Source organism: Doryrhamphus excisus, chromosome 13, assembly GCF_030265055.1.
Source record: "Doryrhamphus excisus isolate RoL2022-K1 chromosome 13, RoL_Dexc_1.0, whole genome shotgun sequence".
In the NCBI taxonomy this organism is placed as follows: Eukaryota; Metazoa; Chordata; class Actinopteri; order Syngnathiformes; family Syngnathidae; genus Doryrhamphus; species Doryrhamphus excisus.
This window is the reverse complement of record NC_080478.1, coordinates 12,473,311-12,499,150: the sequence shown is the minus strand read 5'-3', so window position 1 is coordinate 12,499,150 and position 25,840 is coordinate 12,473,311. Positions and strand designations below refer to the sequence as shown.

The 25,840-nt window shown below is 40.2% G+C and overlaps 2 protein-coding genes across 6 annotated transcripts in view; both read left to right on the top strand.

The window, feature by feature from the left end:
• The window catches only part of myt1lb (myelin transcription factor 1-like, b), a 131,676-nt gene extending 120,080 nt beyond the window's left edge, over window positions 1–11,596 (top strand). For 2 of the 3 annotated variants that reach the window (XM_058091313.1, XM_058091311.1), the window contains 6 exons: window positions 1,511–1,732; window positions 3,130–3,224; window positions 3,577–3,680; window positions 4,729–4,872; window positions 6,277–6,339; window positions 7,473–11,596. In XM_058091313.1, the coding sequence (XP_057947296.1) occupies window positions 1,511–1,732; window positions 3,130–3,224; window positions 3,577–3,680; window positions 4,729–4,872; window positions 6,277–6,339; window positions 7,473–7,610 (766 nt within the window). In that variant the 3' untranslated portion in view covers window positions 7,611–11,596. The remainder of the gene's footprint in view (window positions 1–1,510; window positions 1,733–3,129; window positions 3,225–3,576; window positions 3,681–4,728; window positions 4,873–6,276; window positions 6,340–7,472) is intronic. The other variant, XM_058091312.1, reaches the window with a different exon arrangement.
• A 1,225-nt stretch (window positions 11,597–12,821) lies between these two features.
• LOC131140479 (peroxidasin) overlaps window positions 12,822–25,840 on the top strand; it is a 39,885-nt gene continuing 26,866 nt past the window's right edge. For all 3 annotated transcript variants that reach the window (XM_058090951.1, XM_058090952.1, XM_058090949.1), the window contains exons 1-3: window positions 12,822–13,052; window positions 22,393–22,464; window positions 23,072–23,143. In XM_058090951.1, the coding sequence (XP_057946934.1) occupies window positions 12,865–13,052; window positions 22,393–22,464; window positions 23,072–23,143 (332 nt within the window). In that variant the 5' untranslated portion in view covers window positions 12,822–12,864. The remainder of the gene's footprint in view (window positions 13,053–22,392; window positions 22,465–23,071; window positions 23,144–25,840) is intronic.

The window sequence follows — 25,840 nt, the reverse complement described above, 5'->3', positions numbered from 1 at the left end:
GCTCAAAGTACAGCCGCCGCTCCTTCACACCAAGAGGGGAGCCAGTTGAGGTGGCTCGGGCATCTAATGTTCAGGGCATGCCCAGCCGGGGAGAAGACCCTGGAGGGATTATGTCTCATAGTTGGACCGGGAACTTTGAGGTCCTCCCGGTGAAACTGGGAAGAGGTAGCAGGGGACCAGGAAGTCTAGACGTCCCTACAGAGACTGTTGTCCTCACTCGGATAGGTGGAACACAATGGAATGGAAATAGTAACATTATAGTAACGCCTGTAAGGCTCATCATATAAACTCAGAATATAATCCGTCTTGGGCGGCACGGCGGTCTAGTGGTTAGTGCGCAGACCTCACAGCTAGGAGACCTGGGTTCAATTCCACCCTCGGCTATCTCTGTGTGGAGTTTGCATGTTCTCCCCGTGCATGTGTGGGTTTTCTCCTTCCAAAAACATGCTAGGTTAATTGGCCACTCCAAATTGTCCATAGGTATGAATGTGAGTGTGAATGGTTGTTTGTCTATATGTGCCCTGTGATTGGCTGGCGACCAGTCCAGGGTGTACCCCGCCTCTCGCCTGAAGACAGCTGGGATAGGCTCCAGCACCCCCCGCGACCCTCGTGAGGAAAAGCGGTAGAAAATGAATAATCCGTCTTTTTCCTCATGAAAGCCCGACTTATTTCGATGATTGAAGCTGCATGTGTTCATCTCAAAAATGCACATGAAGTAACTTTTTTATTGAAAAAGGGTTCCTTGTATATATTTAAATAATAGTCTTCTGTGACCTCAGAATACAAGACAAGGACAAGACAGAGAGCAGTGGTTCTTCCTACATTTGTAATGAGGCTACACCTTCACAGGGAAGCAATGAGGATTAAAAAAAAAAAAAAAAAAGTACAGGTGCACTTTCATTGCTTTAAATCCCCTGCTGGGAAAAAAAAACTGAACATAACCTGTCAAATTCTGTATTCTTTAATTAAAAATACTATGTGAAGAGTTTAGCATAATAATGTACTGTCACGATGATTTACTTCAAAATGATCCCACCTAATGCAGTCTACACTTGCATAGATCAGCGGCTTTACAATATTAAATCAATCATTCTATACTAGAAAGAGTCAAGGTAATTAAAAAATATAATACCACACTAAACTCCCAACTGCAGACAAATTGTCTATAAACGTCCTTGAAGCTTTTAAGTGGATCGCAGACCAATATGTTTTGATTTGCAGACACAAATTATGCCTCTTTGAGCCTGAAGTTATCATCCCCATCATCTATTTTGTGTGTGTTTGGCATCCGTAATAACTCTGTGACTCATTGCATTTTTAGCAGTTTTTTGTGCAAAGTGGGGCTGATCATACAACATTTTTGTTAAAAAAAAAAAAAAGTGAGTGCAATATACAGTACTCCGTGTGCGGGGAAAAAAGCTCCACCATGTAGAGGAATGTGCCACAGATCAATAAACAATCTAAATCAAATACTAAGCACGTGTCCTCCCATGTTTGACTCTCTACCCAGGTGTCCAGTTCCTGGTTGTGATGGTCAAGGTCATGTGACAGGGAAGTATGCATCTCACAGAAGTGCATCAGGATGCCCAATAGCAGCAAAGAGACAAAAAGATGGCTACCTGAATGGCATCCAGTTCACATGGAAGTCTGGCAAGACGGAGGGGATGTCCTGTCCCACGCCAGGATGCGACGGCTCGGGCCACGTCAGTGGCAGCTTTCTGACACACCGCAGGTACTAACCAATGTATATACAGTATACTCTATATATATGCTGATTTGTGGATTGCATAGTGTAGATACAAACACACCAGCTGCAATATTAGATATGCCTGCACAAGCTAATACAAGAGCAGTACCTTAAGTTGTGCATGTACTCGACTCAATACATCAATCACAAGTTCAGTTTATTATCATGCATCCATTTTCTATACCGCTTATCCTGATGAGGGTCGCAGGCATGCTGGAGCCTATCCCAGCTGTCTTTGAGCGAAAGGCGGGCACATATAGACAGGGCACATATAGACAAACAAACAACCATTCACACTCACATTCATACCTATGGACAATTTGGAGTCGCCAATTAACCTAGCATGTTTTTGGAATGTGGGAGGAAACCGGAGTACCCGGAGAAAACCCACGCATGCACGGGGAGAACATGCAAACTCCACACAGAGATAGGGGGAATGGAACCCAGGTCTTCTAGCTGTATGGCCTCGTCCACCATGCAACCTCAATTTTATTAGCATGTGTATTTTATTTACAAAAATGTATTGCCATGATATAAAACTATATGATGATATACAACACAACAGTGGACAATACAATAGTTCACAGCATTTAACCCAACCATTGGCAATACATGGAAAAAATCTCGTGTTTTTGGCAAAAATTAAATATTCCTTTTAAAAATCTGCCTCTATATGTAGGATGATCCATTTTAGAAGTAAATGTCAGGAGATGATGGGTTCTTTTGGATCAATTTTGACTTCTTTTTTTAATTTTCATTTGCTTTTGGGTATCATCCAAGTGTATAAACTGTAGAAGACAACATTTTCCTTCGGAAACAATGAAAATAAGCCATAGCGGTAGTAAAACAATTAAAAATTTGGACATATCTGGATGGACCGGGCGGCACGGCGGTCGAGTGGTTAGCGCACAGTCCTCACAGTTAGGAGACCAGGGTTCAATTCCACCCTCGGCCATCTATGTGTGGAGTTTGCATGTTCTCCCCGTGCATGCGTGGGTTTTCTCCGGGTACTCCGGTTTCCTCCCACATTCTAAAAACATGCTAGGTTAATTGGCGACTCCAAATTGTCCATAGGTATGAATGTGAGTGTGAATGGTTGTTTGTCTATATGTGCCCTGTGATTGGCTGGCGACCAGTCCAGAGTGTACCCTGCCTCTCGCCCGAAGTCAGCTGGGATCGGCTCCAGCATACTCCCACGACCCTTGTGAGGATAATAGCATTAATAACTCAATGTGCCAACTCCCCATGTTGATATTTTTATAATCCAAGTTGTGCACATGCAAATCCTAAAGGTTCTATCACTGTCAAAATAATGCTTGCCATAACTATGTAAATAAGACAATATTCCTCACACAAGCTCTATTTGTAAATGCTTCTTCCAGCCTTTCAGGATGCCCACGTGCCACGTCTGCGATGAGGAAAGCCAGGCTCTCTGGAGTGGACATGCTCACAATAAAGCAGCACCGCAGCGGCAATGGTAACCGTAACCTGTACTTACTACACAACATGGACGATGGCAATTGTTGTGTAAATCAACTTCTGTTTAGAGAGGAATCTAAATGATTTATTAACACTTAATTTTAATATTTGGTGAATTGTAGAAGTGTGAAAATATCAGAATAAAGTGTCTGTGAGATTATTTCTTCTTTTAATTGACTAAAAGGATCTGTGTCAAATATCTCACAGACATGAAGACTGATTCCCGATGTCCTTCATAATTCATGGCTGCAGCCCATTAACGTGTCATTTTAACCATCGCTATCAAATATGAAGTGTACTGTCATTTATTTGAGACCTTAGCTACAATATGTGTGTGACTTGCTCTGCAGGCTTGGATCACGAGGAGGAGCTCAAACAACTGGATGAAGAAATCAAAGATTTAAGTGAATCAAATTCACAAGTGGAAGCAGACATGATCAAACTCAGAACGCAGGTAACACGTTGATACGTAAACATCAATCTTTTTGACTGACTGTGACGTACAGAGGTGGTCCTCGAGACTCGCAAGGGAACTAGTTTCAGCGGAGGAATATGCAATGTGCAGTATTCACGATCATCAATAAGGTTAAAGATCCCAGAAATTAAAAAAACAGCGGTTATTTTAGGAGAATAAAGTCAAAAATTTTACCAAAAAAAGTTGCAATTTAAAAAGTAATATTATGAAGAAAAGTCATGTTATTTTAGTACCAAAGATTTTAAAAATTAAAGACAATTATGTTGTTTAAAGCTGTATTATTACGACAATCAAAATAAAATACATTTTCAATTTGGAAAAATTTCCAATATTATGGAAATAAAGTCCTAATATTGGAAGAAGAAAATATACAAAGACTATTGAAGAAGAATGTTGAAATATTTGGATTTTTTTTTTTAAGCAGCAAAAAAAGAAACAGCGGGCTGCACGGTGTGAGAGTGGTTAGCGCACAGACCTCACAGCTAGGAGACCAGGGTTCAATTCCACCCTCAGCCATCTCTGTGTGGAGTTTGCATGTTCTCCCCGTGCATGCGTGGGTTTTCTCCGGGTACTCCGGTTTCCTCCCACATTCCAAAAAAAACATGCTAGGTTAATTGGCGACTCCAAATTGTCCATAGGTATTAATGTGAGTGTGAATGGTTGTTTGTCTATATGTGCCCTGTGATTGGCTGGCGACCAGTCCAGGGTGTACCCCGCCTCTCGCCTGAAGACAGCTGGGATAGGCTTCAGCACCCCCTGCGACCCTTGTGAGGAAAAAGCGGTAGAAAATGAATGAATGAATGAATGAAAAAAAACCAGCAAAAATTGGGGAAAAAAGAAAGTTCATATTCATAATATGCTAACTTCTTAGGATATCTACATGTGTCATTTTTGTGACCCTCTGTTTTTACATCAAAACTCGCCTTACATCACCGTCTAGGAAGGGAACCGTTACATAACACGAGGACCACCTGTACCGTGTCGGTGTCCACGTCCACTGTAAGCATCCTAGGTCTTTTCTCCTCAGATCACAACCATGGAGTCCAACTTGAAGTCCATGGAGGAGGAAAACAAGGTGATTGAACAGCAAAATGACTCTCTCCTGCATGAGCTGGCCAACCTCAGCCAGTCACTGGTTAACAGTTTAGCTAATGCCCAGCTCCCCCATATGGTAAGGGCCTCAAGGAGCAGCAAGCCAGACAGTTGCAGTTCATAGTCATTGCGTGTTTTACCCACAGATGACACACACCGAGGCACAGATGTGAGGCGTGATTGTGAGAATGCTGAGAGCAAAAACATTCACACCGATGCTGGAGCATATCATTATCATCCATGTGTTTTATTGCTTTTTTTTAAATTGTGCTTATTACCTTATGATCTATTATTAAGCAAGTGATGCTGCTATTTTCAAAAACAAAATTCGCATTAAGCAACCAATCAAATACAACACTAGGGGCATCTTTACATGCTAAGAATATACCGTCTCTCAGCATTCACATAACATTTCAATTTTCTATGGAATATCTTGTGTGATGAGGATTTAGTCGTGACACATTCAACACAGATCCGTACACAACCAGTGATGAGCATTGTCGTAAATAGATGTTGACAAACAGTTTTTTTTAAGGATAATACACAAGAATATTTTCCTCACGAGGGTCGCGGGGGTGCTGGAGCCTATCCCAGCTGTCACACCCTGGACTGGTCGCCAGCCAATCACAGGGCACATATAGACAAACAACCATTCACACTCACATTCATACCTATGGACAATTTGGAGTCACCAATTAACCTAGCATGTTTTTGGAATGTGGGAGGAAACCGGAGTACCCGGGGAAAACTCATGCACGGGGAGAACATGCAAACTCCACACAGAGATGGCCGAGGGTGGAATTTAACCCTGGTCTCCTAGCTGTGAGGTCTGCGCGCTTACCACTAGACCGCCGTGCCGCCCTGTTTCCATGATTTACATACATTTTTTTACATTTGTTTTTGGTTAATATTTTGGCTTTTCTAACAAAATTAATTTGATTCATATGATTTCTTATGGGAAAAATTGATTCGGTTAACATCCATTTTGGTTAGAGTCAGACCTTCTGGAATAAAATCATGATGCTAACCATAGCTTGGTTTATCGTGAATTACAAGCCCGGTGGAATATTGTCTAGACACATAACATTTTTTCCTCATGAGGGTTGCGGGGGTGCTGGAGCCTATCCCAGCTGTCTTGTGGCGAAAGGCGGGGTACACCCTGGACTGGTCGCCAGCCAATCACAGGGCACATATAGACAAACAACCATTCACACTCACATTCATATAACATTTATTCATTCATTCATTTTCTACCGCTTTTTCCTAACGAGGGTCGCGGGGGTGCTGGAGCCTATCCCAGCTGTCTTGGGGCACATCTCACATCTCACATTCATATAACATCCATTGGTATATTAAAAAAATATATATATGAACAATTTTGTTTGTTCATTGTAGTGAACGTGAGTGAGAGAATACAACATTCTATGTACATTAGTACATGATTTCTGATGAGTAAAGTGTAAATGACGTTCTCTTTCTACAGAAGCCACTGACACACAAAGAGCCTCTTCTTCGGACTAACAGCTGCTTACAGCTCCACCAGCAGGTGAGCCTTCATTCATTCCTTTTTATTCCCACGTGTTCATAATACAAACAGAATTTCCCTTTTATTCAATTGATACAAAAAAGTTTGAACACTGAAATGTCATGACAATACATGTATGATCTTTGAATGCCATGTCTTGTAAATTCTCCAATTTATCCCCCCAGTAATGTCAACAGCGACAGGGGCTGGTCATCAAGCACAATAAATCGGCTGTTTTTTTCTGATATAGCAAATGACTTGTACTCACTGCATATATTTAGGACAGCCTTTTGAGGGACCAATAGGGTTGCTGATTTGCCTTCTGGTGTGGTGGAAACCATCATGCTGTTTTGTGTGATGGCTGCATGGTGGACAAGGGGTTAGGGCGGAGGATACACACCTAGGACACTACTGTCTCCCTACTGTGTGTGATTGTGTGTGTGTGTGGGTGGGTGTGTGTGTGTGTGTGTGTGTGTCCAGTATGGAGGGTGGGAGGGAGGGGCTTTGTTAGTATTTGTTGTCCTTTTAATTGCAGTGATCGTTTTTAATTCTGCAAAGCACTTTGTGTTGCATGTCTTTGCAGGAAAAGTGCTATACAAATAAAGTTAATTTGATTTGATTTGGGCGGCACGTTAGCACGCAGACCTCACAGCTAGGAGGACCAGGGTTTGATTCCACCCTCGGCCATCTCTGTGTGGAGTTTGCATGTTCTCCCCGTGCATGCGTGGGTTTTCTCCGGGTACTCCGGTTTCCTCCCACATTCCAAAAACATGCTAGGTTAATTGGCGACTCCAAATTGTCCATAGGTATGAATGTGAGTGTGAATGGTTGTTTGTCTATATGTGCCCTGTGATTGGCTGGCAACCAGTCCAGGATGTAACCCGCCTCTTGCCGTAAGACAGCTGGGATAGGCTCCAGCATGCCCGTAACCCTCGTGATTTGTGTGATGCTGCTTCAAATGTACAACGAAGTTAAACATCCTTGGTTATGTGCCACCACCGGAAACTTGTGCATCGAAAGTTTTATCTCTTTTTCATCCAACGTCAATTGTACTCCTTGCTGCTTTGTTAGTATATTAGTGTGTACCGTAGTGTAGTAATCTTCATGTTGATTTGAATAATTTCCTCTAACAGCTCATGTTTTTGGACCTTCAGGAACCAATCGAACAGAACTTTGATGCCTATGTGACCTCTCTAACGGACATGTACACAGCCCAGGACCAATACCACAGTCCGGAAAACAAAGCCTTGTTGGACAACATCAAGCAGACGGTCCAAGGGATCCAAGTGTAACATTTGGGGGAAAGGAGCTTCCTGATGATCCTTGCAAGATGTGAGACAGTGAAGGTTTCATTCTCCTTGGTGCATCGCCGTTACCGATCATGTATAGTGTAATATATTCTGAATTCTTTAAGAAAAAGAGAGGTATTATGCTTAGCGAGAGACATTGAGACGAATCCTTTTCTTTTGGGGGTCTTGCTTCAAGGAAGAACATAAAAGCCTGAAAAACAGCAAAATAGTTTTTGAGGACATTCATATTTTGTACGTTTTCATATGAGCTGACATAGCGTCATGTAATGTTTCTAGCTGCTCACATATGCACATTTTAGTGTATATTACTGAACAGTAAGCTGATTCCAACTGAACATGCGTTTTTATTGCTTGACCACATTTTAGATGAAAAAAAACAAAAGCTGAGCTGGACAGTGATACAAAATGACAAAAACATGAGGAGACTATAATAATATTTCACCTCAAGGGGTGATTTTAGCTTTTCTGTTTTCTTCTATGTCTTGCTTGTAGAGTGTTCAAGGGCAAGAACTGGCTTGCAAATTGCTTTATTTTTTGACAATGCTTGACAAATGTGGTTTCTTTTCATCTCAAAAAAAAAATGTGTAGCTGAAATGGGGGAATATTTAATTGGTGCTGTAAATGAATCTGCAGAGGAAACTGACCGGACGTGTGTATGAATGTATGTATGAGCAGTTATATTGTAAACATCATTACACGGAAACCCGATGGTGGAAATCCCATTATTTAGGAGAGCAAATGAATTGGAATGGGAACAGCATGTAAGTTGACATCAAAATCTCCAACACAAATGTTGTGTAATGACAATGATCCAATGATGACATCACAATCAAATCAAAATCCGACCTGTGTTGCTAGAATCGAGAAATATCTCAGCAATATAAAACGTAAATCATTTCTTTATTGTAGTTACAAGATACAATCTGCAAAGTGAAAAAAAAATGTAGGGTATATGCAATTTCTTGTTTATAAGCAAAGCGGGGCAACACTAATCTTTTTAATATAACCTATGTAAAATATTGATTTTTATACAAATCTTTTAATACAAAATGTTTTTAAAAAAGCAGAGGAAACCTGACTACTGAGTTGTAGAAGTGAAAGGAAATACGTTCCACATTTTTTTTCTGTAAGATTTTGCACAGGGACACCTTCGTTTCCATGTTTTGATGTTCTTACAGAACTAAAAGCAGTACCCGAGAGACAAAAAGGAGGGTTTTGTAAAGAGTATTTATAGAAAGCGGGACTTACAGGGTCACTGTCCCCACTTATGTGCCAGTAGACTATTTGCACTTGTCCTTGAAGATATTATCCTTAGAAACGGCGTTGTGCAATTTTCCAGGTGACCTCTTTGGCACACGATTGGAGTAACTAACTGTTTGGAGCCACTGTGTGGATTTAGTACCACTGAAAAAGGAAGAACAGGGAAGAGGATGACTATAATCATAGCAGTACTGTAGGCTATTGTAAAAACATTATCAATGTTCATTTTTGCTATGTTTAGGAAGATGAAGTTATCCCCCAGCAGCACTTTATATCTAATCACTGTACAAAGGAATTAAGTATAGTCAATCAATTCAAAGTTTGAAAAAAAAGCAGAAGAAAACAAAGGCCTGGTTAAAAAAACAAGACCTTTGAGGGGTGATACTCCAGCATCACACACCCTGCGTGACTGTATGCACCCCACCATTCTCCTGTTCTAGTTGTTAGCAGTCATCAGAATTTGCCTTGTCCAGAGCGAATGCAGCTGAATCTCATCGAATGAACTTTGCCGTCCTCTTCCGGGACTCACTCTCTCTCTCTCCCGTGCATCATCCATGACTGCATTCGCCTTTTTCCCACAGCATCGTGTCTGCAGCTTTTTGCCAATATAGTGATGCTTCAGTAGAGTAATAGCTAGTACAAGTTTTTTGGATTAATTCTCATTATCAGTCAAAATGGAAAAAGGGATTATTAAAGCACAAATTGCTCTTCTGATGTTGGTACATAAATAACACAATTTGAAAAGTGATCTATGACTATCTATATGGAACGCGACAAAGGGTGTCACATATTTAGAATGATGACTTTTCATTTAAAAAAAAAACATATTGTGGAGATCATCAGAGTTTATTATTTTATTTACACCGTTTCATTTGGAGATGGGTTTCAGTGACCATTAACAAAGACTGGATTTTGTATAAACTATTGTGCTCTCTGTGGAACTGAAGTTTGATTTATTTTTGTACGACACAGCATGGATTTGTTGACATTTTAATTTTGCTATAAATGTGTGAGATCACAAGTTGCTGTGATATTTCATTTATAAATCGTGAACTTTGTACAATTTTTGTCATGCTGGATGTTGACACATCTTATCTCTGAATAAAGAAAAAATGTGTTGCCAGAGGCCTGTAAATTGCCTCATGTTCTTGGTTTGTTTTTGTTTGTTTTGGGTTTTTTTTTTTTTTCATATTTGGCAACACATTGTAACTCAAACAAAGAATTCCAGAATGATGTGGAAATGATTACTGTGTAGGGCATCCCGGAAGATCATCACCTCATGCATCTAATCTCACAGCCCCAACGGGTTAGAGTTCATTGTATCTGCAATTGTTCACAATGCATTTTTGGTCAATATACAGATTCACCAGCAGATGACAGCAAACTCAAACTAGACAACTCAAGGTGGCCCCTCTATCATTTAAAACACAAAATGACTATACATATAACATGATATCAACTCCTATTGAATAGAAGAATAACTACACATATTCATATATATAGTGATACCTCAATTAACCTTTAGGTCGGTGTTTTTCAACCTTATTTTGAGCCACGGCACGTTTTTTTACATTAGAAAAATCTTGCGGCACAACACTATAACCACCTCACGTGCATCACTAAGTCTATTGAAGGAACGAGGCAATTAGCTACGTGTTGCCACACGGACGAATATTACATTGCACTGCCAGTCTTTACACTACGGACACTCGACAATGACATAATATCTGCACAACATAATAAATGTTAATTAAAAAAATGATATTCGTTAATTCCTGACGGCACTCCTGACGATTTCTCGCGGCACAGTACAAAGAACACATGGACATACTGTATAAAATACAGTAATAAGAAGATTAATAACAAAAACTAAAACAAACAGCCACAAAAAGAGAACAGTGTCTCACTTTTATCCCTGTGGTGGCTCTGCTTACCTTTCTACAGTATTAAAACACTGTCCCATGCTAGTCTGGTAGGATAACCTTTTTTCCGTCCAGATCTCCTTGTAACAGTGCACAGAGTCCATGACCCTTCTAGTATACATTAGCATTCAATAATCATGTATTTTTTCTTTCAATTTTTTAGTGAGTCTGGTGTTTACAGACAAACATTAAAATTTTTATTAATTTATGAGCGCGTTCTCGTAACCGCACAATGTTGTCGCATCGGACGCCAAGTGTTTTTTGTGAATTGTTTAATGTTATGATTAAGCAGCTATGGAGTAAGCAGTATGGATAGACTGTAACATATCAGAGCATCCTAATAAATAACATATGAGTGCCATAATGCATTATTGCATCGTATCGTGGTTTGAATTAAAAGCCTAGCTTGACCATCATGAAAGCAATTGTACAGAAATGCATTCTACAAAAAGAACAGGATATTTGACTTTGTTTAGAGACACATTGATGTCTGTGCTTCCAACAAAGGGATGTAAATGTGTTTATTTGTGTCTGTGTTGCAATGCACACAATTGGGTCAGCGGCAGTACATTCACAGATGTTTCCTGTTCTTCACTGAGATCAGAGCACGGTTGGATCCCAACAACAAGTTTGGAAAACAGGATGGACAAATAAACAATGCAAATGTAATCCCATACTGTGCAGCAGGGGTGTGTGCCAGTTGGTTTTGGATTTTGCAAAGTCATATTACTTAAATGTCTTTTATGTCATTTATTTGGATCCCATTTGTAGGCTAAATAGTGCTAGTTTGTGCTGAAATTGAAAATGACAAATTACATAATAGCCAAGCCAAAGTTTTGTATTGCATCAATAAAGGATTTGGTACTGGCTACATACAGTTGTCAAACACGCTTACCAGGAATTAAATGGTGACGGTGTGAATGGTTTTACAGTCTGTACGGGCCCTGGGATAGACCGCCAACCAGTTCAAGGTGTATGTAGTGTATGTAGTGTACCCAAAGTCAGCTGGGATAGGCTCCAGCTCCTAGCAACGCTGAACAAGATAAACTAAAGAAAACGGATGGATGCTTTGGCCAGAAGTTTTCACTTTAATTCTGGACCCTTAATCATTTTTTGGAAAGCGACATGTTTTCAGCCCTCGGGAACTGTGTACAGATCCTTGCAACATGGGGCTGTGCATTATCAAGCTGCAGCTTAAGGTAAAAAATAATGGACTTTAGGATCTCTGTGCATGTTGTCCATAACATACTCCTGCCCGTACCATAGCCCCAATCAACCAATCAATGGCCACTAAATCTTTAACATGGGACAGCATATTCACCGAACATATCATCCAATTGGTGTACAATATATGGTATTTGGGGCAAATGGTGGTAACAGCAGATACTGACTGGTTTGCGGACCCCAGTCCAATTAAACTGAACCATTTGGTGTGGTGTCTTGTCATGGCACACTTCATGGTGTCTAATCAGCATTTTGATATGCTTCACCTGTGAGGTGGGTGAATCATAGATTATGAATGCGCACTAACAGATATAGATGGATTTGTGAACAATAGGCCTTTTATTTACATAAAAATATTTCACATCTTTGAGTTCATCTCGTGAAAAATGGGAGCAAAAACAAAGTTGATAGTTTTGTCGAGTATACCGAACTTGCTTATGTTTTAATGACCAATCATAAAATCTCGTAGGTGTGGCTGGCGGGCTACATTTTTAAATTGCCCAATAGGGAGGTCATAATTATGCCAGTCAGATCTGCCCAGCAACAAGTGACAGTACAGGAAGACTGAATACATTTTTTTAGCTAGCTAATTTTTAAATCTTGTGACGGTTTAGAAGGAATGGCAAATAATTTATCTTAATAAAAAAAAGACAGGAAGAGAGTTATCCTCCCTCGTACATACCTGAGTGCTTGTATGATTGAAAACACACACTGTGTCTTTGACTGCTTGGCCTTCCAGACCCGCGCGTGCACGCTTCGGCGCGTGAGCGGCAGCAGTGTGGCTGTGCTGTTGCTCGCCTGCTCGGGTGCTGCTCGGCTCACTGCTAGCAATGGCGCTGCGGGCTGCCCAGCTCCTCTCTCCTCGCCTCTTCCTCGTCTCGGCTTGGCTTTTGCTCGCTAGCGGACCATATTCGGTTCTCTCTTGTCCGAGTAGGTGTTTATGTTTCCGAACCACCGTGCGATGTATGCATCTGAACTTGGAAACTGTACCGGCTGTCTCTCCTCAGACCACCATTCTGTAAGTAGCCCCTCTTTGTATTTCCCTCGACTCTTAACAGGAACAGATTTGGGAACTTTTTTTCTACATTCCCATCCATCTGTAAACCTTGCACAGTGTCTTTAACTTCAGTCTTAACTTTAACTTCAATCACGCCGAAATGCAAACAAAGGCTTTTGTGGAGTGTTTGGGATATTTTCCAATATATCCCAAGAAGTTTCTAGCAACACCTGCCTAGCTTAGCTTTTGGCCGGAGAGGTTAATGGTCAAGGCTTTTAGGGTCACACAGCTGCTCAAAGGAAGGTGGATGTCGAAGGTGCAAGTCCTGGTAGGGAGGTCAAACTTATGGAGGCGCTTTAAATGGAACTGGAAGTTTTGAACATTCATGTTCGTGCAATGGAAACATTGTTTTGTACTTACCTGTTGTGTTCTATTGACATCACATTTGTGATGATGTAATGAAGTGCCAGACACTTGTGAATTTGTCCTGGATGTTGTACTCTTTCAGAAGCAAATGTACATCATTGTACCTTTTGAAGGGTAAAATGGCTTGTAACTAGGTTCATAGTGTTTTTTTTTCCCCTTGACAAGTTCAATAAATAACCCTGCAGGGGTTTATAGTCGGCATTTATAGTGGAGTAGGTCCTCAGTTTACAAATGAGTTCCTTTCTTATGACACACTGTAATACCTAAATTATCAGTTTATCGTACATAGAATACATGGACAAGATCCTTTTAATATGTCTAAGGATATGATCCTCATCTTTGATAATGGTTACGGTGGTTGGCAGCACATGTTGATTGGTGTTTTTCTCCCTTTCTTAGCCTTTTTGCAACGTCTGGTTTCACTTCTGAAGTTGACTTTCCCTTTCTTATGTGTGCTGCCACTGTGTTTGGGATACATGATGAAGGGCGGGGGGGGCGATGTTCTCCTTCCTCTGTTTCTATGCATGGCAACATATTCTTAACCCGCATGCATGCAGTCGGGGGTGTGTGGTGTTAATAAACCAAACTGTTTAGCTCAAGAATAATTTTTCAAGGAATTTATGGGAGTATGGTATATATAACCAGAGAATATCAAAACACAAAACGTCTGAACTTTGAGAGACAAAAATTGAGCCATACTATGTATTTATTTATTTTTGCTGAAATAAATGCATGGCTCATGTCATATCGACAGTGACTTGTGGAGGTAACCCTCATTCTTACTGTGTATACACTCATAGTTCCATATTTTTCCATATGTCATACACAAGAATACACAGCAACTAAGCGGAACTAGGTTCCTTGTCACGGAAATCCGACTAAAACTGGGCTCGCGGGACCAATTGCTTGTAAGTTAAAGATGATATACTACACTGCTGATGGGAATGTCATAAAACTTTATGTAAAAAAATCAGAACTTACCGCTTTAAAGTTGAATAAGTTTAATAATGAGGCACATTCATGGAAACTGGGCCTGAGGGGGCAAAAATTTACTTCCACTGAACTCCTGTTTCTGATTTCGATGCTTTGCACCCAGCTCAATAGCTCCCTTTTTCATGCAACAGGCAATACAGCCGCCAATCAAGCAAACCCTCAGTTACATTGGTGCCTTTGTGTGGAATTGGCTCTGTAATCTACTTGTCGATGCAGTGACCTATTAATAGCTACATTCATCTTGGGAATAGGGGGAATTGGAGGACAAAGGGGCATCTTAGTCCGCTTGAACCACAGCAACCACTTTGCAGAAAATGGCCTTGTCCTTTAACATATGGGGTCGGCCCACAACAGCCTTGAAGTGGACCCATCATTCAACCCAGGCACACCCAACACCCCACACCCTACCCCTCCCCGTCCTTTGCCACAGCAATGAGAGGATTGTTTAGGTGTTCTTGCAGGATGTCTAAAACTGTTGCGCAGCTGATCCCACCTAAGTGCTCGCTGTCATTTCCTACATGCTTTCATGCTTGGGAGCTTTGAAGTTGTAGCCTTCCCTCACCTGTCTGTCATCAGGTCAAGACATGGCTCCTTGGCCATTCCCCCATTGCTGTAATATAACAGTCAACACGGCCGACCCTATGCAGGGGAACAATTGGTTTACTTTTTACATTTTTCTCACCTATAAATGTAGTTAGAATGCTGTATTCTCATGTTAAACGGTCAGATCTGGAACCAATTAATCACAATAAATGAGGTGTTACTGTAGTGATGTGAAGTTTATACCCACATGTAGCTGGTTCATTTATAAATAAAATTATAAAAATGAACTGCTAAACTGAATGAATGGATGCATAAGGTACTCTGTAGCAGATAGATAGTAGAGGTATTTACATACTTTGTGTGATTGTATCAATTCAGAAAATCATTATTATCAGTGGTCATTTTGAGTATTTAATTCATTAAGGTGGTGTCAGGCAATCTCTTGAAACTTGTATTTTATCCTCTTGTAAAATTGGCTTGGCTTGCCAAAATCAGTCAGCAGTGGACTTGGACCAAGAGACTGATTTTTCTCCAGATTTTTTTCTGACAGCCATGTGTTTTTCAGCTGTTTTCTCAACGGACTCTAGGCATGATAGTAAATTATGATTCCTCGCTATAGTAACACATCTCAAGAATGCCTTCTTCTGAAATTATATTGGATAAGATTTTTTTGCTGCGCTGCAGATGAAATTACCTTCCTGTAAGTTGTGGATTTGTACATTAGTGTGCATCAGTAGTTGCATTGGGAATCTTACTAGGTTGCTATTCAAATTTGTGTTTCATATTTTTTTCAACTGAGGTTTTGGGCTTTGGTCCATTTGCAGACTTTGTGGATTATTTTGGGTCTGTCAGTCTGTCATTCAGTTACCTATTATCCACCTATTATGCTAGGTGGATGTCATTTATAACCGGTGGGAGGAGTCTTTAAGGTCTCTCTATTAATTTTTATTAAGTTGGTGGTTACCATTTATGATTGTCACACAGTCATTGACTTGAATATATTGTACATGGGCGTGTGTGCATGCAAGACTTACCGCACCAGGCCCTGGCCCACCACCACCAGTCATGCCAGAGAAGGGGAAGTGTGGCAAGTGAGTGCTTACACTAAGCCAAACAACTTTAGGTGCCCAAGCACGGTTTGAATGGCCAAGTGTGACTATGCAATTAATGTGAATGTCCCTCAGTCCACTTGCTGGCCCAAATCAGTGACCGAGTAACACTGAGTCAGGGAGGGAAAGTGGAGTTCCATTGTTTGGATTTTGCTGCAGTCAGGCTTTGTGAACCACTCAGTCTCTGCAGCATTATGGAATGCAAAGCCAGAAATCCCCAAAGCTTTGCTCATTTGCACAGTGAGATTAGACTCAAGGTAGTTGTTGAAAGAAACTACACTGCTCCCTCCAGCCACAATGTAGCCAACTATTACCATCTTCTTTTGAATAGAAATCTTCAATGTCAAACTTTCACTTTCTATCAAAAGACGGTGATAACGCTTCATTGCAGTGTAATACATCAATTATAATGAATATTCTAACATCACAAATGGGTTCAAAATAAAATATTTGTAATGAAAAGAAATTAATTAGTTTCTTTTAATTATGAAAATACATGGAAAACTTTTACATACAGCATACAACAACCTATGTTTGTAGCTTGCCGCTTGCTCCATTGTTTACATTTTTACAACTGTTAGCTTTCCCTACACATATCGATCGTAACTCCCCGCAGCGATATGAAGGAGGAGAGGCTACATTGCGGGAGTCAACAGCAAAAAAGACGGTATAAAGGTTGCTGGAAAAAAGGCGGTATCAACCATGTTTACCGTCTGTAGTCATGAGGAACGTGAGATGATGCTAAACCGTGTGCAGAGAGAATACCGTGAATGCAGCATGATTGCGCTCAAGATTGAACATTAGATTCACATTTTTCTATGTTTATTTATTGATAATGCACAATTTTATTTCAGCGGCTATTTTTCCATATTGTTTACATTTTAATAAAACTTTGCACACATATTTGGCTTTGACTTTTGTCTAAACTCTGTTTGTGAAAACATATGGGGATGTGTATCGTATATCGATAGTCTCTTCTCTCGACCAGGTAACATTGGAAAGGCGTCAGTCTAGTCCAGCTTCGTATAGTCCAGCAAGTTCACAAAACAGTCCCGTGTGCTGTATTTTTCTCTTACTGGTTGGGAATTATAAACTCCAACCACTTCTGTCTGATGCTTGCATCTTTAGAAAAGCTAAACTAAATTATCTTTTCAAAAATTCCCAAGTTACGGATAAAAAAATTCACCAAATTCCCGATCTCATTTCACATCACTGAATAAACTGAATTCTTCATCTTTAGGTTGGTTTTATGTGTTCCCTTTTTGTTTCTCTTTTAAATGATTCAGTTTCTTCTTTTAGTCAATGTTCGTGTTTAGGTATTCATGAGTCACACAACCCTGGCCCCACACAGCCTGTGGTAAAGAGTACTTGGGTATGTGTCACAAACGTGTTTCTTGACCACAAACAAAGCAGGAGAGGTCAACACATGGTGTTCAGATGTACGATGTAGGCTGGGCAGCATCCAGTTTTACCCATTGTCTGGGTCCAGTCAAGTACTTATTCTGCAATGCTGCTTATCCACATATACCTTATAACGTAAGGTCCATCTGTGAACTCCAGACTGTTTGATTCTTTGGATGCACTCGATTAGCAATGCCGAACCGGTCCGTACTGTGAAAACGTTTTAGCGCATATACACTCTAATGATGCCTAATGAATCCGCTTTCATTGGGACGGCTGTGTCATCCAGCGCAAGATGTGTGCTCCAGTCCTCAGGTAAAAAATGCTGACGGCAAATGAGCATCTTGTTAAGTCGTTGCAGTGAAATTGAGGGGTATGTATCCATTTTTCTGTCTGTGAATGAGGCTGAGGCGAGCGGTCAGCCATGTGTTTTAAATGATCAAAATATGGCAGGATACTGCAGCTATTACATGTTATCATCAGTGTTCGTGTTAATACATGATCACAGTATATATATCAAACGTTGCAATGGTTTTTCATAGTCGAAATAGATGTATCCCAATGACAACATTGTAAGCTCTCATATTAACTTGTTTTATTGTGTTATAATGGACAGAACAGGGAAAGAAATGTGTTCAAGTTTCACATAGGGATTGTGAACAATGGGCAAAAAAACAAAAAAAAGTGCAGTTCCCCTTAAAGCCACTGGCAGTGTGGCGCGGCTCAAGTGGGATCAATTCCCCCTAAATGTGCTCTTCACATTCCCCCCTCAATTTACTGAGCAGCCCAGGGTGTAGTCTGCCTTTCGTAGTCAACTGGCACCACTTTCCCTGCAACACTGAAAAATGATGGATGATGGCAGTGATTGGCTTACATTGTCTGTGACTGACTATAAAGTAAACAAGAACGCATCATTCACATGTACAAGATTACCAGTACTGTAAGTGGACATGGCGTGACCTTGGATTTGATCTCCTTGCAGCTGTTCAATGCAGCTTTCGCCTTGTGCCCATTTTGTCTCCCATTACTCGGTGCATGACTTGAATTGTTTTATACTGATAAAATGTCTTTATTTTACCATTATACTATCATTACTACATTAAGTAGCATACTTTAATTGATGTTAAGTTGAATTATGAATTCTTTTTTGTGCATTCAGTTGTAGTGGGAACGTGGATGTGGAATTTGACGAGACTGCTGGATTACAGTTAAATCAGTGCATGCCCTTTTGTTACATCACCACGAGTCATAATTATCAACCTATTTATTCTCAGTCAGAGCAAGAGCCCAGGTTTCTTCACATTGGTTTAGGGTACAACCAATGAATGATTATTACTGTAAATTCAGGCCTCCTAAACTTGCTAGTACAGATTTATTGGTATTCCCTTCGGTTTTTAACGACACCCTTGTGTAGCTTTGCTGCCACATTAAACACGTTGACCAATAAGTACTCTAATTCTCTGTATGCAAGTCGAATAAACCGTCCCTAAATCACCCCAGTGAACTCACTAGACCTCTGTTTTCATTCAATAAAGATGCAGTGTTCCCAAAGCTCTGCAATCAGATTGCCAGGGTTGCCCAGGCTAAATAGGACATTCTCATTATCTTTTGACATGTGGAAGACCCAAAATATGTTGACCCCATACACTCCGTAGCAGTACAGAGGCCCTTTAATTGGAATGGGGGAAACTATTGAAAACTATTATTTTCGAGTAAGAAGCAGAGCTGTATTAAAACATTGGATCTGGTCGTGTTTTTCCTCTATACAGTACTGAGGCTTTTGTTGTCTAATTTACAAGGTTTGCTCATGACTGATGGAGAAAAGTGTTCACTTTCAGGCCCTTTGTTTGAGCTGAGCTCAGAATAGTGTGTCAGAGTTCAGAGTGGCAAAGCGGCACACAGTGAATATGTTCTGGAGCAAAAATCAGCCCAATAGCAACAACCCCCTGGAACTAGTTGTAATACTTACTTTATTAGCCCCCTTTCCCATGTCATGTGTTTCAGAAAAATGATAATGTGTAATAACAGCAGTTGTCTTTTGAAAAGTCAGCGTCCAGCTGTTAGCAGATCCAAAAGTTTTACTTATGAAGTGATGAACGTGTAATGTTATTCAGCATGCCGAGATGATCAGATTATACTTTTCACTCCCTGCGAGCATGCATGCACTCACGGGATATATTTGGTCTAATGTCATAGCACCAAGACTTCGAGTTCACTCCTGCCAAATGAGTCTCTCCTTCCCTCCCATCACACAGACAGCTGATGCCTTAAACACTCCCTGCTGCTGCAGACAACACACTGACCTGATTCAGCCTTTTCTACAAGGACACACAGTCACTCGAGATCAAAAACAACATTTTTACAAACATGTCCCAATGTTTCATTGACATCACTTGTGACAAATAATATCCCTGCCTATCCAGTCTGTCTATTCCCTTCAAACAACAACATACATATGTTCTATTTTTCAACAGCTTCAGAATTATGTTACATTCCACTGCTTGGCAGTAGAGAGTCTGTGATTGATATACCAACCCTACATCACCTACTTTGTTTGTAATAATCAACTGTACAGAGTTTATTGAGGATTCTAAATGTAATGGTAATGATAATGCACCAAAAGAGGTGCTGTGGATTCAGTCTTAATTAGTGGCTGCTCATGACACCTTGCACCTTGACTTTTAACAAATTAATTCAAATCGCAAATATCAGACTCATACGGAGCTGATTTGTTTTGTCTGTTCTTAGTTATTTTTACTTGACATACTGTATTTGTCAACCCAATAATAGTCACCACAGACCTGTTATCACAAAAACATATTTAAGATGTAGCAATCTCTGATTATGTTTGTATATTCGTGAATCATTAATTGTTTTTAAAAGGAGAATGTCCCAGAATGCACTGTGAGGAGGCATCTTTTGGGGACAGTAATATACAAGGATAGGTTGGTTGTGAGGCGGCACGGCGGTCTAGTGGTTAGCGCGCAGATCTCACAGCTAGGAGACCAGGGTTCAATTCCACCCTCGGCCATCTCTGTGTGGAGTTTGCATGTTCTCCCCGTGCATGCGTGGGTTTTCTCCGGGTACTCCGGTTTCCTCTTACATTCCAAAAACATGCTAGGTTAATTGGCGACTCCAAATTGTCCATAGGTATGAATGTGAGTGTGAATGGTTGTTTGTCTATATGTGCCCTGTGATTGGCCGGCGACCAGTTCAGGGTGTACCCTGCCTCTCGCCCGAAGACAGCTGGGATAGGCTGCAGCACCCCCGCGACCCTCTTGAGGAAAAGCGGTAGAAAATGAATGAATGAATGAAGGTTGGTTGTGAGAGTAAACTTGAACCTTTGATGGTCTCTATTCATCATCACCAGACAATTTAATCATTTGGACCTTTAAATGTTGCCTCTGGAAGCTTCAGATGCAGGTTGGAGGATAAAATTCAGTTGCCTTTGTGTGTCCCTTGAGACGCTGTATCATGTCCAACACGGTATTTACACTATTATTGTGTTCTTGTGTTTCTCCAAGTGGTTTTCTGTTGTAGTAAGTAGTGATAGTGTAAAGCTTAATTTTACACAACAAAGTAACAAGAACAATGCAAATATGCCTTGCATGCTGCTTAAAATCTTCTGTTTTAATCATGCAGGTAATCCCGCTGCTTCATCTTATTCAGGAACCCTATGCTATCCTCAAGGTAGATTCCTCACCAGAAATAGTGCTTAGGCCTTGAAGACTGTGTTAGGTTGGTGCTGCTTGAACCAGCATGTAGTTCTGTGCATGCTTTCTTCCCTCACAGCTGGAGGCTGGTAGGCGGGACAGCCACTGCCTCAGCATGCCCGGAAAGTGCACTCCACATTTTGGGCCTGTCGCCTTGTTTTCCTAAGGGTGGTGGTCCTCTTCACCCCATAGTGATCCTTACCCTTACCACAGAGGACCCTCATGTCTATTAACAACATATTTGACAGTTTGACATTTTCTAAGTGCTGTAATCTGATTAAATGGTTGTGGCATTGGTTGATATGGTACTATGCAAAAGAAAATATACCCTCTAGAAATAACACTGTTCATATACGTAGCTGTTGAAGAGTCCAAACTCAAGTATCTACATCTAGTCTGGATCTCTACACTTGCTCTATATGAAACAAGTCAGCACATGAAAAAGTTGGTCTCACTCGGATTGGATCCATATGTGTAGGGGCTTGTACAGAGAGAGTGAACTATAAACATTTGACTGGCTATGAAGTCAGTTGATTTTGTTATTGGGCCCATATTATTTCAGAAATACTAGAGACCCAAAAAACCATAAATGTATTTATTTTGTTTTGTCTATTGTGTGTACAATGAAATGAGCTGCTGCATAAACACAACCCCATTAGCTTGCCTGTGCGTTATTTAATAGACTTATATAAGTGTGTTTGATTACATTTTAATAGAGAAAATTGTCATCACAATTGCTGTATGACATTTTTGAATGGTTAGTGAAGTACGTTAAGTATGATGGAGATATTATACTACTTCATGTCAAAAAAGTATCCTTTTAAGAACTCATTGGATTTGTTTTGGGAGCACCAATGATTAACAGAATTTCAGGCTCTGACGCTGTTTTTACACACATTTTTTGAATTAGGGGTTCAACAAGAGGGACAGTTATGACAAGCCTTGTGGTTATTATGTTTTGGACAAAAGTTATATAAATGTACTTGACTTGTACCTTGACAAGAGAATTTTTCTGAGATGAGTAATGTTGTCCATTATCCTCGAGGATCATTCCATAGCAGGTCATTTGTGGACTATAGTTCCCGCAGATGGGTGTTTTCCTACTTAACAATATCTTTTTATTGTCATTTTTTTTGTTTTTCTGGAATTCATTGTCTACTGTCTTTTGCTCTGCAGGGACCTGAGATTCAACAAAATCAAGGATTTACAACCTGGATCTTTTAGTCGATTAAAGAACCTCAACACACTGTAAGTTTAGTTTTGCAGGTAAACTTGTCATGTTTTCTGTTTACAAATATATAAAATCAAAAATGCTGTATGTAAACTTTACGAAATTAGTTCCCTGGAAACACACAATGCTTGCTCTGGCTGTTCTACTTTCACACATGTAGGCCGGTGTTGTAATGGTGGAAGAATTCATGTTTCCACTTCCACAGAGAAGACTATTAATGCCCAGATGCCCAAATGGACATTGTCAACTTAATGGTGTCTGTCCAGTTTAAGGGCGCACTCAACCTTTTGCAAATTTGGATTGGCTTGTAACAGATTAAATATTACATTTAAATAAATGGTCTGTTTCATTTTTCGTGCAGACAGCAAACACAATGTAATAAAAAATAGCTTTGAGTTCTAAAATGAAAAACAAGGAAGGAATTTGCCAATGAATGCAATTGTCAAATTATAAAATATATAACAACATATAACAATTTTATTAGCTACAAGCTTTTTTCCCCCTTGAATAGTGATCAATATGTGGCCGACACATAAAGTAGCCAGATTAGGATTTATCAGAAAACATACCCCATGCAGTAAAATGAACTAATTCAAAAATAACTTTATATTTTGTTTTTTGCAGCCTCCTTAACAACAATCATATACGAAGGATCCCCAGGGGGGCGTTTGAAGATCTGGAAAATCTCAAGTATCTGTAAGTTGGCCTTATATCAGTTTCATGTTTGCTTACAGGTCATGTGATGTGTGTTGGCGACAGGTTAGCCAAAAAAAAAACCTGCCAAACTTGCAATGAAAGAGAGTGATGGATGACTGCTAAAGTGCTTAGTCGGTAAAAAAATGGACTACTTTGTCCAAATGACATGGGGGAGGTGTTTGTGTCAGTTAAGTGCACTTTTGTTATCACCAGTCTTCCTTTTTTCTTAGTGTGCATCATGTTGACATATGACATATTACATAATACCCGAGTAGATTGAATATTAAATAAAGTTAAACACCAACTGTAGTGTTTCCCATATGGTCCCCCGACAAATACATTTGGACCCTCACAAATAGATATGGCAGTACCCGTTCACCCTTGCTCATGGGCACATTATAGTGAGACTGTCTGCAAATGTAGCTTGTTGTAACAACTCCATACATTAGGTGGCCGTATACATTGTAACTCTGCTTCTAAACACGCCTTATACGCAAGTGTTCTAGTCACTTTTTATCGTCTTATAGCAGAGTTTTTTTCACATTAAAAACAACCCAAATAGAAAGAACATAAGAGTGCATTTATATTTGTTTACGTCTCATATTTTTTTGTCCGTTTTTGTCTCTCAAGCAGCCTTATTCCGCTCTTCTACGACATACATTATTCATACATCATTGTCAATTATGCAAATTAGACAGTTGACCAGCCCCCACTCATACTTATCAGTAAGTCTTGACCTGCAATTGTAGGAAGGACTTCACCCTCCAACCCAGCATCTAATATATTGGATAAATAAAGTTAAGCGGATTGAGGATTTCATGGAAGGTTTTTTTTTTCTCCCTCTCCTTTTAGCTCAGTGACCCTTCAGCATGTCAGTACATGTTCTGTCCTACCATACAGTACGTCCTCACTCCTCAGTATTGTGGCATTTTACGAGCTGTGTCAATGATAGATCAGGTCTCTCTTCAAAGCACAGTTTGAAACCTTTGGGATTAGTGTGAAGTGTTACCTCTCTAGCTCTACCTCTAGCTCACCTACTGGTCTACGGCTATTCCTCCACCATCAATACTTAACTTAGTCTTAATACAGGTGGTCCTCAGGTTCAGAATGAGTTTCCTAGACTGTGATGTAAGTCCAGTCTTGGGGTAAGTTGGATCTTATGCCTAAATTACACCAAAGTAATTGGTTGTCGCCACCAAAAACCGGGCAATGGGTAGATTGCATGTTTCCCAGCATGCTTTTTGTTGGTCGTTATGCCCTTTTTAAGGTGTTGTTTGTACAGACAGGTGGAATAGTTTTTAAATTGTCATTGTTAGTCATACACAATTAAACTATTGTTACTTGGAGTCTGAATCTTGTAACTTTAGTAATGTTTGTACAGTTTGTGCTATATACAACAGTGTGGTCACTTATGTTCAGCTGTAATGGAACTCCAAACATCAACACAAAACAAACAGAAGGTCAATTAATCAGTTTATCGGTTTTCACTGTAATTCTGAAAATGTAAAATGACTGAACACGTTATGTTTAATTCACCGTAGTAGGACACCGCGCTATGGTGGGGTTATCATGTTGGGCGCACAGTCAGGAGGACATAGGGTGTGACTCTTTGTTTGGACATCTCTTGTGTGGAATTTGCATGTTCCCCATGTGTGCATGGTTTTCCCCAGGTAAGTGGAGCCTCTAAAACCTTCATGGGTATGAATGTGAGTTTGAATGGTTGTCTATATGTGCCCTCCCACCTGAAGTCAGCTGGAATAGGCTCCAGCTAACCCATGACCCTAATGAGCATAAGCGGCATAGAAAATGGAAGACTTATCTCAATATGCATATCACTTAACATTTTTTGTTCCCTCCAATCTGAGCTGAAACCTGATAGCATGGATTACACACACACACACACACACACACACACACACACACACACACACACCTTTGCAATGATTAAAGGGTGTTTATTTTTCCATGCGTTACATCACGTGTGCAGCGGGGAGATACGTATCTGTCGTCATGAGTGCTATTGTGGAAAGTGCAAAATAAAGACAGGACATGAAAGGACAGACAGCTGTAAGCCATTGTTTTTCTTGTATCATATTTCTTTTGGCATGTAGGCTGGATGGGGAACATCCATATGTCAAGAGGGTTGTTGTCACAGAGCAGAGCCAAGACACAGTTCCCAAGACACAGTTCAAATTTGAATTGGGTCTTTTACAGTCGTTGCATTACGGTTCTTTTCTTTTCTTTCGTATTTACTTTTGCAGCTTTTTTTTTTTTTTTTTAGAAATCTTTCAATTTATTATTTTATACCATAGCTCCAAGAAATTGTCAATACTTTTTGTTCAGAAAAAGTCTCATGGGCCTGGGACGATAGTGAATTCATTAATTAATCATACAATAAATGAATATTAACTTGACAATTTTGCCAGCCTTTATATATCGCCATGTGTATGTGTGTCTGTTGTCCTCGTCTTTCGCCTCCAAAAAGGCAGGAAGAAGGTTGACGCTGTGCATTGGTTTCCACAGAACAACCGCATGAACGGAGTGACTCACTGAGTGACCTTTTGTCAGTCATACAGTCTCTTTGTCTCTGTGGGTGGAATGTAGAAGAGTGTAATGTAGGAGAAATTAAATTAGTAGATTGCAGTATATTGCCATGTATTTTTAGTTTTCTTAAAATTGCATTGAAATCATTGCAAA